Source organism: Lissotriton vulgaris, chromosome 3_1 (assembly GCF_964263255.1).
Source record: "Lissotriton vulgaris chromosome 3_1, aLisVul1.2, whole genome shotgun sequence".
NCBI classification, from domain to species: Eukaryota; Metazoa; Chordata; class Amphibia; order Caudata; family Salamandridae; genus Lissotriton; species Lissotriton vulgaris.
This window is the reverse complement of record NC_141689.1, coordinates 310,405,769-310,421,978: the sequence shown is the minus strand read 5'-3', so window position 1 is coordinate 310,421,978 and position 16,210 is coordinate 310,405,769. Positions and strand designations below refer to the sequence as shown.

Genomic DNA, 16,210 nt, shown 5'->3' with positions numbered 1-16,210 from the left:
TCATGAAATGAAATGAAAAAAAAATTCTAAAGCGCATGGCTGCCCTTGAGCGTCCCAGCGCTACGTGTACACACAGACAGACCTCCTCTGAACCGCATCCAGAGATGTTAGTCATTCTGGGGGAAAAGGAACGTTTTCAGAGATTTTCGGAATCTGGTCAAGCTAGATTCTTTCCTCATTGATGTTGGGAGGGAGTTCCATAGCTGACCCGCATTTATTGAAAAGCGGCGTCCTCCGGTCCTTGCTCTTTTTGCTCTCGGGATAGCTACCAGGTTTTCCTTGCCAGAGCGGAGCGTTCGTGATGATTTGTAAGGGCGGATCAGATCTCTGAGGATCGGAGGGCCTGTGCCTTGGAGGACTCTGAACACTGTACAGAGCGCTTTGAATTTCACTCTCGCTCTTATGGGCAGCCAATGGAGCGCTTTCAAGGCCGGTTTCGCTGACGTTCTTCTGGGTGTATTCGTCAGCAGTCTTGCGGCTGCATTCTGTGCCCTCTGGAGCACGTTCAGGGTGTATTCCGGTGCAGCCAGGAAAAGGGCGTTGTTATAATCCAGTCTTGACAGAATAAGGCCCTGTACCAGCAATTTCCTGGAGTCTAGTGGGAGTAAGGGCATAACTTTCCGTATTGAGCGGAGCAGCCAATAGCAACACCCTGCGGTTTTTTTCGCCTGAGTGTGCATCGACAGAACCGGTTCAAGCCAGACGCCGAGACTTTTTATGGATTCCTTCGGGGTCGGAGGATCTCCTAAGCAGGCCGGCCACATACATTTGGGGAGGGAGGTGCAGAGATTTCCCAGCAACATCACCTCGGTTTTGGAGGCATTAAGCTTGAGTCTTGAGTCGGCCATCCATGCCATGATGTTGGTAAGGCAGGCGGCAAACTTCTCACCATGGTTTTCTGCGAACGAGAGCGAAACAATCAATTGGGTGTCATCCGCATACGTTGCGAGTTTCACTCCAAAGGGTGCGACCTCCCTCTCCAGTGGGGCCATGTAGACGTTAAAAAGCGTAGGGCTCAGTGATGAGCCCTGTGGGACACCACACTGAAGGGGGGTGGGCACTGATCTATTGTTGATCTGATCTATCATGACAGGACTCCAAAACATCCATCTTAAAACTAGGCCTCAGGCCTCTTTTTCGAAGCACTAGTATGCAAGGAAAACACAAAGCATTAATTAATTAGAGTAATGAAAGTCATTCCGTTACCCACCCCCTTCACTAATGTTATCCCATTAGTTTAAATTACCTAGCTTTAAGCACAGAGATAGCAACAAACATAGAGACTTTTCACACAAGACTCGATATAAACAAAAGCACATTTAAAAATAAGCACATGCCATTATTTAGGCAGCCGCAATTAATGTTGACAAAACGGAAAGACAAAGTTAATTTATTATTTTTTAACGAACTGGCAAATACAACAAGAGCACATAATGTTAATTCCCTCGTGTTTAGGTAAGTGCACATTATTCTAGGTTGAATTAATACAAGACATGCAAAACTCATTAATATTATTATTTAATTATGGAAGTTAAACTCAGCGAGTGTAAACAAAATTAATTTTAAAAACTCGCTTCATCAACTCCCTCATGCGGTGATTTCAAAATCACCAAACAAAACCCCAAAATTTACAAAATGTTAACTTTTTGTAGACGTCACATTTTGAACACTCTCTGTGTTAGTAATCCTAAACCCCTGTCTCAGCAGTTTGTCTGGAGCTCTCATATTGAGCTCTACGAAACTCTTCCATTTCTATCTCCTACTCCTGAGCCTTTCTGAGTTTGTAGATTCTTCTCTTTTCCCTCACATGCTTCTTTCTCTTGTGAATCATGCACCTAATTTTTAACAAAAGTGTCACTATAGCAATGATTATTACAGGATAAAGTACTTTACCAATGATTGAACTGCCAATTTCTCCAAACCACTTCTCAATTTCCTCAAACCTTTTGCTCAAACGTTCTGAAAAATTGCCGCTTTCCATGGCTTCTATTTCTGAGTGAAATTCAGTGATATTTTTGATAAGCATCTCTAAATTCTGGCTCTTGACTGGGATATAAGTACAGCAATGCTAGACATGTAAAATCCCACAGACTCCTTCTTCTTTTGCTAGCAGAATGTCTAATGCAAGACGGTTCTGCATAACCATACTTCTGGTAGCGACAAGTTCTGTGTTAACTAATTGGAAACCACTTGCAGTATCTGTGGACAATCTGTCAACAATTGTGGAGACCTTTCTGATTTTGATTGCATTCAGAGTTATTCCCACCATAGGAAGTATTGCACCAAATATGTCACCCATGATCTCAGAGAAACTTTCTCTCCTGTATCTGTTCAGGTGTTTGCCAATTTCGAATGAACCTTCTCCATTTCTGTCCACATGAGCAATTTTTGGAAAAACTAAACCAAGGTAACATGTCCCATACCAATGGTTCGGGAGACTAAAGTAAGCTTTGTTCCCACAAATAAAATAAATTCCAGGGAAAATTGGATCTTTGCCACCTTTAAATCCCCAACCCCCTATGATGCGATAAGTATCCTCCACACTGACTAGCACCGACAAAATAATTGTCGTATAAAGTGTTATCTCTCCTAATACAGAATTTCCCACTAACAGGATCTTCTATGTGAATAGCAGCATAACTATTTCCACCATTAAGCTTCTCATCCTCAAGCTGCCAAAATCTGGATTTAGTCTGTTTCAGCATCTCATTTCTCTTATAAATCACCCTTCTCTCCTCAACCAACTTGAGAAAAGATCTTTCTTCATCTCTCATTTTGCAAATTAAATTGTTCTTGTAAGCATATTCGTAGGTAAATTCATTAGTCACCAAAAAGAATTCCCTCATCTGTTTAGCAGGCCTGACTTTATTTAAGCTATTTAAAACCTTCAGGTTAGCAAAAATGTAATCGTAGTCTGAGTAATAGTACTCCAGACGACCTGTTTGATAAAACAAGCTAGCTATAACACTGCATGCAATGCCATAAGTAAGGGGAAGCATATTATATTTGACCCCTTCTGAAACTGAAGCAGGAAGCTTCACACAAACGTAACAATCCTTCACATCCATGACCTTTACATATTCTGACAAGAGTCTTGAAAAAGAATTAGTAGAAAAATCACCAACAGTTCTATCTTGGTGGATCTCTGGTTTATACTCAATAACTCTATCAGTTTTGCCTGCAACATCATGAACAGCTTGTTTAGATTCAGCTTTGCTTGTCATGTTAGCTTTAAAGTCCTCCTCGTCTATGCCAAAAGGAAAGATGACTGCCAAAATTAACCAAACAAAAATGATTAGAATCACACAAATAGAAGACATTTTACAACATATTCTTAAAATAGCACACCTTGAATTGTCAGTATTAGGCATCCTTTTTTTTTTTATAAAGTTTTACTTTAAACAAAAATTTTAAAATAGTACTATTTACACACCTCCCCTTTAAAGATTTTTTTAGTAAACCTCTAACAGCTTTTCTTCGACCTTGCGTCTTACATCAAAGTAGCACATAATGTTAATTCCCTCGTGTTTATGTAAGTGCACAATATTCTAGGTTGAATTAATACAAGACATGCAAAACTCATTAATAATATTAACCCCTTCGAAGCTAATGATGAGCTGGGCTCGTCATGGCGCTTACCTGCCGTGCGCGGATGACAAGGCCAGCTCGTCATGAATAATGGTTATTTTGGTTATTCAGCACAGGACGGGAAAACGCCTAGCAGCCATGTGGTTAATTAATTATGGAAGTTAAACTCAGCGAGTGAAAACAAAATTAATTTTAAAAACTCGCTTCATCAAAGTAGTGCACGAAAATGTTCCGATTTCAATCAGACAAACCATATATATGCATTTGTAAAGATTTAGTGGTAAATAGTACTAAAAAGCACAATACCCCAATGGTAGTAAATGGCCACAGTAAACCAGTCCTTAGGAGCCTGAGTCAAATACACCAGCCCGGTTTAAGCTGGTCAGGGATTTTACCTTGGAACTTAGGGGCATATTTATCAAATGATCACACAGCCAACTTGATGTGTTGCGTGATTGGGAAATGGCAGCAATGCACCACATTTAGCATATTATGGCACATTACTGTCATTTTCTGGGGCACAATGTGCATCATAGCCTCAATGCAGGCATCCTTGCACCATGATGCAAGGGGACCTGCGTTGTAAGCAGAATTGTTTTTTGTGCAGAAAATGACACCTCCCAACACAAAAACAATCCCCTGAGGCATTTTCTTTTTTCTAGTGTGCTGCACAATGCAGCACACATAGAAAGAGGAGAAAGCGATGAGAATTAAATATGTTTCTCCTAGTTACACCTCTCCTGGAGATGCGTAGCATTTCTATGCATTCCAAGGTCTAGCAGGAATGGTAAATCTGGGAATGCGCCAAACTCCGTGGGTGGTGTGTGGGAATAACCATGCTTCACCCATGGAACGCCTCCCTTAGACGGAGTAACACAATGCAACGATTTGTGCTGAGTCGCATTACTCAAGATTTATCAAGCCACGAAGGGCATGTAAGATCACCTTGGTGGCTTGATAAATCTAACTTAAGAGTTGCTTTGCTCTTGCGCCCCATTGCTTGGAAATGGATGGTGCAACCCTTTGATAAATTTGCCCCTAGATCTCTTTTTTGGAAGTCAAAATACCTCAGTGTGCCTGGGTGACACGCTGTATCCAAAGCAGTTTTCACAAGGTTGAATAGGCACTGGATGGTCCCACTGAAGCCATTGGTTTCACTGGAAAAGCTCTGAGCGGGAGACATTCATATTTTGAGCCGATGGAAGTCTTTCCCTGGCTAGATACTTTTGGTGAATTTGTCCAGTCAAGATTTTTACCTTTGGGATTAGTCTTTTTTGGAGCTCAGGATCCACTAGTGGGCAGGCTATTTCTGACAATGAGTTCAGGAACATCGGGTACCTTCTCATCAGGTACCCTATTACTGCACAGAGGCTCCAAGCAGTAGAAACATATTTTATTAGCTCAGCACGGCCGTGCTGTAGACAGATATGGTGGAGTGGTTTGTCCCAGTCCTCCAGAGGTCTGGAAGTCCAAAATGTTTTTGAGTTCCAGGTTTTCAGAGGTGGTAGGAGAAGTTTGGTTAGACACAGCCAGAGTCTCCAGAACCCAAGGAACAGCCTTTCTGGGTGAAGACTCAATGCAGGGTCCAGGGCAGATCCAGTTGATACTGATCAGATATAGAACAGTTATCTTGCAGCATTTTGCATTCCTGTATCTATGCAGGAGGTTAGGGACCTGACCCTTGGAGTCTACTTATTTTTTCTGGGTACAGTAGGAACATGTCCAGTCCTTCATATGTACTATAAGGTCACAGTCATCAGGTGTTCCTTTTCTGTTCGTCTGCAATTCCATAAGATGCTCCAAGGAGGATACCACATTTATACGTGGCACAAGCTAGTGGGTGAGTACTCACTTCTACTTAAAAAATGGGGTAAAAGTTCCTAGAGGTAACCTTACACACTTTTGCAGCAGTTCCTGCTTTCTCTACAGCAAACAGTCCCACAGTACCCTGTGGTCTTGAAATCCAAGAAGAGTAAACCATTCTTCAGAGCCTGTGTGACCATCCAGAGGTCTGGCCATTGTAATGAGTAGCCCCAGCCTCCGTAGTTACTTCAAACCAGTTCTGGGGTCTGTCTGCTGGGGGCTTTCCAGGTGTCACATAACATTGCCTTGTATCAGGGAAGACCCTAGACTTCCTATCACGAGAGCAGAACATCTTCTCACACCTAAGCCATTATTTCTGCTCAGTGAGCAGTTTTCACAGCGCATCAGGGCTAATCCTGGCTCAGCTACTGATAGAGAACTAACGCAAACTGAATTCAAGGAGCTTCAGGCAGGAAAAGGAAACTTGCTAAACGTAACTTTTCCTTAATACATATTTAACTCTAAATTCACCAATGAGTTAGGCTTTTAATATATACTACACAGAGTGGTTTAATCATGATTCTAGACCTAGAGATAGCAGACATTTTTTTAGTCCTGCTTTCGGTGTTTTCCTATTGGCTAGCTACGTGTCCCTCAACTCAATTTGTTATTTGTCGATCTAACCTCAGGACCCTTGGCATGTGTTTATTTAATTAGATTTATTTCATCTGTGTTCTATATATTTCCCTGTATGACAAGCTGGTGCACTGCCTGTACATCTTTTGTCACAATGCCCTTGCTATGTTTGTAATGTTTATTAAGCTAATAGCATGCTCTCATCATCCTCATTATGTGTAAACCAGCTGAACTCTATATCTCTAGAATAGATGCAATAAAAACGTTTTAAAAATACTTCTTCTCTTAAAACACATACACTCATAATTATAGAGATATACGTCCATTTATAATTTAGACAACAAAACAAAAACAAGTTATAATCACTTCTCTGAGACCTACAGAGGACATCTATTAAGCTACTTTATATTAACGCTGTCACTCATTTCTACTCCATCAGGCTTCACTTGACCAGCACCTGTCATACAAAAGCCACCCAGCTGATGACAAATCTGAGTGAAACGTAAATACTCCAGGAGTAGGGCAAACATGAATCTGGAACAGGGAATTGCAATAGACGGGAAAGCTATCCATTTATGAGCAAGGAACAGATGTCACACCCATTCTATAAGATAAAGTATTTGCTTGCATTGCTGTCCACAACAGAAAGCCAGCTAAAGCTTTTTGTAGCAAGACCACAAAAATACATACGTACTGATAAGGAGGATACATCAAATAGATGATAATAGAAAATAAAAATGCATAGAAAGAAAAATGTGTGCAAAAAATTATCAAAAAAGGTGAAAAATAAATGGGCAGATCATGAAATTGTAATTACGTTATTCATTTTCTGTGTACTTTATACGTGCAGATACTAATGTGTAAGTCAATCAAGATAAACACTTTTGTATTGTATTGCCAAGGATAGCATAAAGAGAGCAAGAAAGACCAAAATGAAAACAAAATTCAAGAAAGAGAAAAGAGAAAAATGAAACTGTGTAAACAGATGAGAATATAAAAAAGATTTTACAAAAATTAAATGGTAGAAATGTATCTTTCTACTTACTTTGCAGTGTTCAGTTACATGTGGCGGTGGTGTAAGGATGAGGAGTGTTACCTGCTCCAAGAACAACAATGAACCATGCGATGTTTTAAGAAAGCCCAATACCAAAGCTCTGTGTGGCCTCCAGCAGTGTCTGTTCAGAAGATCATTTCTACCTACCAAAATTCACACAACTGACAACAATCCCACCAGGATAACAAATCGGAAAACATTGCCTAACCCCAAACGAAGACCTTCAGGTAAATCACTGCCACCAAAACCCAACCGAAGACTCTTGACAACAACTAAAATGCCAACAACATATGTGGTCCCCTCTCCAACTTCCTACTTGGCAACATATCCCAGACCAATAACAACTTCAATCAATAATAATATAGAAGATGAAAATATAAATAATTCTACTTATTTAAATACAGATGGAAATTTAGTATTTACTGAGAGCAAAGGGTTGCAGAAAAGCACTGTGAGACCCATCACCAATCAACCAACTGATGTAAATGTTGAACAATTAACAAAAGTGAGTAAAGTAATGATTGAAGAAAGCCATGAATTATTTTCTACTACCTCTCAAAGTTCCTATAAAGCTTCATCAATTCAAGAATTTACAACGGATGATCCAAGCTTGGAGTTTGATGAGACCGAAGGTTCCACACAACAAGACGATGATGAACTGGACAGACAATTTGAACCCAAAAATATCTCCAAAACCAACTTCATTAGAAAGACATCGAGCAACAGCCTTCACATTGTTACAAGTCGCAGTACAATTCCTAAAATGTGGCCAACATTTTCTCAGAATGAATTTACTACCCACTCTTCATATCCAGAGACTAGTGATGATGTGACAGTTTCAGCGACCAACGAAAGGCCCACAAATATTGACATTCAAGTTAGTGTTCCAATCATAGATAGCACTGTCACGGACAGACCACCATCAATGCGGCCTTATTTGGATGAAGATGCTACAGAATTAATGAATACGTTGAACAACTCTATGCCTTTTGTGAAATTGTTTAACTTCAACTTAAACAATTCTGACTGGAATTTAAGGACAACAACAGAAGGAAATCTCCAAGAAACAAGTACCAATATTTCACAACAGGCCTTCTGGATAGCGGGGAATTGGAGTGAGGTAAGATATCTCTAACATAGTGGTAGTAGCCCATAAAAAAAAAAATGACTGAAATATACACCATTGTTAAGCCCCATATGAAATCCTATAAAGCATATGTTGTGGTATTAAATGACGATTTCTTTATGTAAATAACTAAACTACGTGCAGTATGTTTCAAATATCAGATACAGTTTTTATTTTAGATTTTGTGGTATGTTTTATTGGCTGATACCGCTCTTTGCGATCTGAATTGTTTTGTAAATTTACTCTTTGATTTTGTATGGTGTATATAACACAGAACCTTTTAGAGCAGCATAAAATAGTACAATGAGTGTAGTAACCAGTAGACACAGGAAAGAGTGGCGGGTATTAGAATTAAAGTCAATGAACAGAACTGGGTGTTTTTTTAATCATGTGTGTGTGTAGGTGGGCAGATTTTGAAAGGCTTACAGTTTTTGTAAATCTCTGAGTTCATCCCTCTGAAGGAATAGTTTAATAAATCTTCAAGTCCTTGCAGTCTAAGGTCCCTGCTAACAACACTGAATATCAGCCTGTGGAGATTTTTTCAGTTGTATTGCACAATTGTTTTCAATTTCAATTACCAATCAAGATGGCTATGTGCAATCGGGGTTGGACACAGCAAAAGGGATGCAAAATAAATAATGAATACTCTAAAAATTCACAAAAGAGCTTTGTTGATGATAGGTTATGGTTTCTTCTGCTCGTAAGACCTGAATGCATGTTAAAACAAACTTGCTGTCGTAAAAGAATACAGTTAAACGTCGACCAGTTAAGTTTAGCTGAGCAAACCATAATCCTCACTAGCATGCACAGCAGAATTGACACCCTCATTGCTGTCTTCAAGACCTTATACTATTTATATCAATAAATAACTGGACTAAGCAAACCAAATCATTAAATAACAATAAAATTCCAATCCAATAAATGCCACAGTATCCATAGGGATACTGTTAATGCTGTAAATTTTGTAGTGCTATGTCACCAGTGATGTCATCAATGTTAATACTGATATATTCTGTCACATCATGGTTGAGGTTATGAGCATTGCATTTGAGGAGCAAGTAAATCATCAAAGGCAAGCGGGTATATCCTTTATTGAACAAGAGAAACCACAAACAGCTCTTAAGTAGAGGTGTATAACCAGGGTGAGTTTCATTGCTGAGTGCCTTTTTCACCTTTTTCTTTTAAGCAGCTCCACCTTGTAGGGCATGTGTAGCTGATCAGTCAAGACACTTTGTTGCCATGCCAATTTGACTGCTAAGACTTACAACCTTTGCCTGTGGTAGATCAGATTGAATAGGACAGACAACTGGGCATTGAAGCAAGAAAGATGTTTTTCCATATGAACTTTTCACAGGACAGGTACACTCCATACTGACCAACGTATACAGTGGGTGTTTCAGGACTTCGGATTGTGAATCGTAGGTGTTTTGGAGAAAATAGTTAGTCCTGGTGACAAAACCATATATAGGTGTCATCTTGGTAAATTATATTTAGAATAAAAAAATGTCTTACCTTGACGGAAGAGATGGCTTCCATTTTATTAAATCCTATCACAAAGAGGGAGGTGGAAAAGATCATATGACAGCTCACCAATGGTAAAGCCCCCAGGGAGGATGGATTCAGTTTCGAGTTTTGTAAAATATTTGTATCAATATTAAAGGGTACCTTGTCGACGCATTTTCATCATCTGCTTGGAGGGTGGTCAGTTTCCAGACTCATTTCAGAAAGGGGTTTTGGGGACTTCTTTAAAGCCAGGGAAAAAGGCCAAAGCTCCGACATCTTATAGACCTATGACTTTTAAACTCTGATTATCATATTTATACCAATATTTTTGCAAAATTCCCGTAAGGGTCTCAAGGCGCTTGGCGGGGGGGTGGGGGAGCAGCTCCGGTCACTCAAAGAGCCAGGTCTTGAAGATCTTCCTGAAGATGTGCAGGATGTGCAGGATGTGGATGGTGTCTGATGTTGATCAAGAGCTCGTTCCAGGTCTTTGCTGCGACATAGGAGAAGTCTGTTCCACCTGTTCTGGCTCTTCAAATGCGCTTGAATTCGGCAAGGGCTAGGTCCGCGGATCGGAGGTTTCTCTTGAATACATGGAAGGCGATTCTTTCCTTGAGATATTGGGTTCCAATGTTGTTGCAACATTTTAAAGTGGTGTGTTCCAGGTAGTATGTAGGATAATTGAATGTGATATCCATCCTTCTCCGAGAATGTCACTTCTGGGTATTTGGGATGGGGAGATGGCAGGGCAAAATGATATGTACCATTTTATATTTACTGCAATGCTGGTGGCCCGCTCCCTCATCACCACTTATCGAAAATCCCTAACCCCTCCTAGATTAGCACAATGGGAGGAAAAAATGCTGAATGTTAGCAAGCACGAAGCCTGGCATCATGCCAAAGTTCATCGCTTTTTACAATAGTACAGAAAATGGAGGAAATATTCCTGGAAGGAGTGGGGTCTGGTCTCTACTATAGTTCATATTGCTATTTACAGAAGCAGATGAAGTTTAGTGATGGCAGCACTCTGTTATTTTTAGCGTTAAAATATTTTTTCGATTCCTAGCATTGCCATTTTAAGGTAGCACTGGCACTTTCTGAAGTAAAGCACTTTAGGATATTTAATAATCGAGAACTGAACTAAGTACAGCTACTGTGTTTGAGGTATTTACTTTCCTCTGAATAATCGCACTTTAAGGGACAGGCACTTTATGATGTATAGCACTTTTGAATGTGCAATAATTGGGGATAATCAGGGATTGAAGTGAAGCATAGTTATTATGTGTGAGGTATTTTTGGGGAAATGAACTCTTTGGAATAATTTCACTTTAAGGGGCATATGCACTCTCTATATGATGTTTAGTACCTTAGGATGTAAAATGAATAAGGATTGAATTGAAGCATTATTATTACTGTAAGCATTTGAAGGATGAGAGAAAAGATTTTGATTTTTCTGAGTTGGTACCTATATAAGCGATTGTGTGAGAAGGAGAAATGTCTTATCACGACCTCTATTAGCTTCGTACATCGTAATTTGTCATGAATTCACATCCTTTCTGTTATATTATCAGTCCAATGTATGTTTTGGATTGATGTGTTGTGTCACAAATTTTCCTTCCTTGGAATAATAATACCAAAATTAATCACACAAAAATTTTACAAAAAATAGTGCTTGTAGGAGGGACACCAGTGTACCTGTCCATGTCTAACGGCATTGGTGGCACCCCTGGAACAACTGCAAAGAAAAGTGGACACCTTTTGGCCAAGTTTGTGGCACTTCAAGGCAGGTGGGATGGTGCCTCTGCATAACTCATAGAAGGTAAAACTTTGGACTAGTCCTTCGAGAGGAAGACATAAGCAAATATTTATAGATCATAACTGAGGTATTTCTGGAAAGTCAGTCCCTTTATCAAACATGTGCTGTGGTAGGCCCCTAAGTGTCTTAACACCACCTTGTAAATAGGGCAAAGGAATTATCCCCACCAGAACATCAAAAAAGTGATGTTCTGGTGGCAATAATACAATGCAAATATGCCCATTGGTTGGATCGGGTGCATTTATTGTATTATCATATTTCCTGCTAGTTTTGGTATTCCCAATCACAACAAGCAGGGAGATTACGGATTCTGGACCTGTGAGTTTTACAGTGAATTTTAGTTTCTCATGCTTTTGTATATTTGAGTGCCTCAGTTTGGCACCTCAGTGGCACATGTAGCTAATGGTGTTATTATTTGATGTCATTGCAGTGCTTTGTGCCCATGTTTATTTCTTTTGGGGTAGCACACTTGGGCGTATGGTCCTTTGCATGGCTCTCTCAAAATAAGTACTTTTATTTGACAGGAGGGGTACCATATCGCTGTTAGTGATGCATTTTGGGACCACACATGATTTTTCCCCAGGTACAAATGCAATAGAGAGAGATGAAAGGAAAAATAAGAGAGGACAATAAATAAATAAAAAGGAGAGTAGGAGAGAGAGAGAAAATAAATTAGACATCCATTGACAGGAAGACAGGGAATTCAAAACTACAGACCCATGGAATTATGCCATTCATTACTTAAGTGCAAAACATCCTTGGATTTTTATGGAAAAAGAGACATATTTCCTATCAAGTTCATCTACAGATGTCTGTTCAAAAACAATGAAAATCAAAACTCCTTGAGGTAACTAGCAGGAAGATATTTCTGCCACAAAGAATGATGTGATGGCGAAGATGTCATGACAACAGTTACCCAAATAACATCATAAAACGGCGGACAAACATGTATTAGATTTCGCTCTCATTTTCTATTTATTTGCCACTCCTAGAATCAGTTCTCTGCACCACTTGAGGATCAGAGCTGATGTTACCACATAGGTAATGCATAGATTACTGATCATTTTACAGAGCACACGTTGTTGTCAGATCTCCTGACAGGAATGAATAAGGGCATGTTAGGAAGTGCACTGCTTACCCAGATTCACTTGTAACTAAATTATGTATGCTATAGTGACTGGTAGTAGCTTGTACCTACCAGCATATAGTTGCCTGTTATGGAACTAAAACAATATTAGCAGCTAAAAATCTAAATATATAATGTGGTTTGCTTTAATAAGGCTATCACTTTAACTTCTCCCACACTTGCAAGCAAAGGTGGTGTCTTACTGTTGGATTTACCAATATGCTAAAAAGATAAGACCCTTGGACTTAGGGTATCTTCAGGTGGATTCATGTTTTAAATCAAATGATTTATTGAATGCGTGTGTGTGTGTGTGTGTGTGTGTGTGTGTATGTGTGTGTGTAGGTACTTAACAGGACTGGACTCCATTGCAAATATCCCATCCAGCTAAGTTTCAGTCTGAGCTTATAGTTTGTGGACCCATGGCGTATTTTTGACCATCACCCCAATCTTTTTCTTTTTGATAATCAACTTTAGTGGTTTTTTAAACAGCAGTAATCGAAGGCAATAGTTACAGCAATTGTAGTACATCATCATGTTACCCATACAAAAAACGCTTCTGGAAAGCACAATTACGAAGAGGATGACATATCACACCAATCTTAAAACAAAAAAACACTCACAGTTTGAAATTATGTGAAGATATCTCTTAGTGATTCTGAAGATAAACCTCATGGCACACAGGGAGACTTGATCGTAAGAAATGAAGGCATAGTTGAGATATGCATACAACTTAAGATAAAGAGTTTTGAGAGCCTGACTCTGGCTAGGTTGGCAAAATCCACTTGTTTTGTATAATTACACTAAATGTTCTTTCTGGTATATCACGTGAAAATTGAGTCCCATGAAAAACTGTGGATTCAAAACTGACATGAGATACCGACAGAAAAAACATTCTAGGGCAAATGTTAAACTGAGGTTTTATCTTTAAACTATTCACGCATGCGCAAAAGCACACAATATTTTCATAATGCAAATTTTCACAAAATGTTTAAAAGTTTGTGTACTAAATTTCACAAGCTACCCAGACCTACACTAAGTTATGTGGCAGCTTCAGGGAGCTTTATGTGTGATAGCTGTGAACATGGGGTTTTCCTCAGGTTATGGAGAGTGGTTTTGGAATTATTTAATCAAGTACCTCCATGCTGAAAAGGTCAGTTTTATGGTGGGTATTGCAGAATATGCTTCAATGTAACCAGCATATTAGCAAAGTAACAGGTGGGCCATTGTGCACTCCTAATGTATGATAGTGTAGAAGGCCCTCCCACAGCTCTAAAATAGCCCTTTATGAGAGGGAAATACACATTCTTCAAGGATCTACAATGTATGTTGAGGTGGTTTCCTATGTAATGGCGTCCACCCCTTTTAAGCGAGAATGGTTCAGTACACCTTGGGAGAAGGTGGGCTTTGAGGGGAAAAAGATTTGTTCTGGGTCATGTCCAAAGGATTGGATATGTCATAGAGGCTTTTGGGATTTTATTTTTGATGTCATCCTCAAGCCATGAAGACAGAGATAAGGAGTTTTAAAAGGATTAGCCTAATAAATTAAAGGGCTTGCCCCAAACCACTTAAATCTTATCTGGAGCTGAGAGAGCCAGTTCTCGGAGCTCAACATTCAATATCTGGTGCAATAGAAAGCCTTTGGATGCTCTCTGAAGCCAATGTGACAGGATTTATGTGCAATAGAAAAGGTGGTATGTACCGGAGATATATTAAAACGGGGCTAATTTTCCTAACTATGATTGTATTGCTCCTCATTATAGTTCTAAATCTATTAGACTGGCCATTCGATCAGCAATATTTATTTAAACAGTCTGTCATTAAGGAAATGCTCCATCTCCTCAGGATTATTATGGTTCCAGGGTGGATAATTGGGTGAAATGATTGAGTAAATACCCATTTTGCTGATGTTTCATGCAAGACACAAGCAATAAAATGGCGACAATAATTTTCTTTTTGTTTTGTTGAAAATTTTTATTGGCAAAAATAAGTACAGTCAGAAAAGAAAACACAATAAGATAGAAGGGGGAACTATGCTGAGGTGTTAGCAACAAAATATAAATATAATAGTCAGTAAAATATAAACATACTTTTAGAAATGGTTATAATCAAACAAATATCTGAGAGACCACGAAGAGATAACATCAACGATTCCAAACAAAGTTAGCCTATGGCTTTTCTAAGCAGTCCCAAATGGACCAGTAGTTTTTGCAGGGCATGGATACCCCTTGCTTTAGCTAAAGCCGTCTCCACCGTTTCTTTAACAATTAATCACCATTCCATCAAAGTGGGGGGTTTGAGAGAAATACAAGCTCTAGCGACCGCCAGCCGGGCAACAACTAACATGATTGCTGGTATAGACCTATACCGACCACTATCTTCCTTATACCCTAGCATCTTTTCAGCTGTCGTGAATATATATTCATATTTACAACAAGGGGTGGTGAGGGACAGAGTCTCTGAATTAAGCAGAAAGCTCTCACCCAGTCAAGAGATCAGGGCTAGATCCAACACCGTTTTTTAGCTCACTGCACCATCCCAGTTTCAGAACCTGGCTGTATGCAAATTAGTCTGTTCCTGTCCCAGTGCATGATGGGAACAGGGCAAACCAAACTACAAAAGCCAATTCTTACACTGGGAAGGAAACAAGCTCCCGGGGACCGGTTTCTGGCATTACAGCCGTCTTCGGCCCGGTTTGCTTGAATCCTGATGGTGCAATGAGCAAGGGTCTCACATCTGAGAATACCCTTCCACGCTTAGGGTGGACAAAAATATTTACAACAAGGGGTGGTGAGGGACAGAGTCTCTGAATTAAGCAGAAAGCTCTCACCCAGTCAAGAGATCAGGGCTAGATCCAACACCGTTTTTTAGCTCACTGCACCATCCCAGTTTCAGAACCTGGCTGTATGCAAATTAGTCTGTTCCTGTCCCAGTGCATGATAGGAACAGGGCAAACCAAACTACAAAAGCCAATTCTTACACTGGGAAGGAAACAAGCTCCCGGGGACCGGTTTCTGGCATTACAGCCGTCTTCGGCCCAGTTTGCTTGAATCCTGATGGTGCAATGAGCAAGGGTTTTTGGCCACTATAGGTGTGGCAGGGTATACTCAGACATGAGTCCCTTTCTCACTGCTCCATCAGGATTCAAGCAAGCCGGGCCGAAGACGGCTGAAATGCCAGAAACCGGTCCCCGGTAGCTTGTCTCCTTTCTGGTGAAGAATTGGCTTGGTAGTTTAGTCTGCCCTGTTCCCATGATGCACTGGGCCAGGGACAGACTGATTTGCATATAGCCAGGTTCTGAGCTGGGATGGGGCAGTGAGATAAATAACGGTGATGGATCAAGCCCTGATCTTTGGACTGGGTAAGAGTGGTCTGCTCAATTCAGACACTCTGTTCATCACCACCCCCTTTTCTGAATCGTTTTTGGCCACTATAGGTGTGGCAGGGTATACTCAGACATGAGTCCCTTTCTCACTGCTCCATCAGGATTCAAGCAAGCCGGGCCGAAGACGGCTGAAATGCCAGAAACCGGTCCCCGGTAGCTTGTCTCCTTTCTGGTGAAGA

At 40.1% G+C, this 16,210-nt stretch overlaps 1 protein-coding gene across 1 annotated transcript in view; it reads left to right on the top strand.

Annotated features, from left to right (window-relative positions):
* The window catches only part of LOC147726371 (A disintegrin and metalloproteinase with thrombospondin motifs 12-like), a 1,277,451-nt gene that overhangs the window by 523,650 nt on the left and 737,591 nt on the right, over nucleotides 1-16,210 (top strand). Inside the window, exon 5 of the mRNA XM_086963459.1 lies at nucleotides 7,080-8,201. Coding sequence (XP_086819585.1) covers nucleotides 7,080-8,201 — 1,122 coding nt within the window. The remainder of the gene's footprint in view (nucleotides 1-7,079; nucleotides 8,202-16,210) is intronic.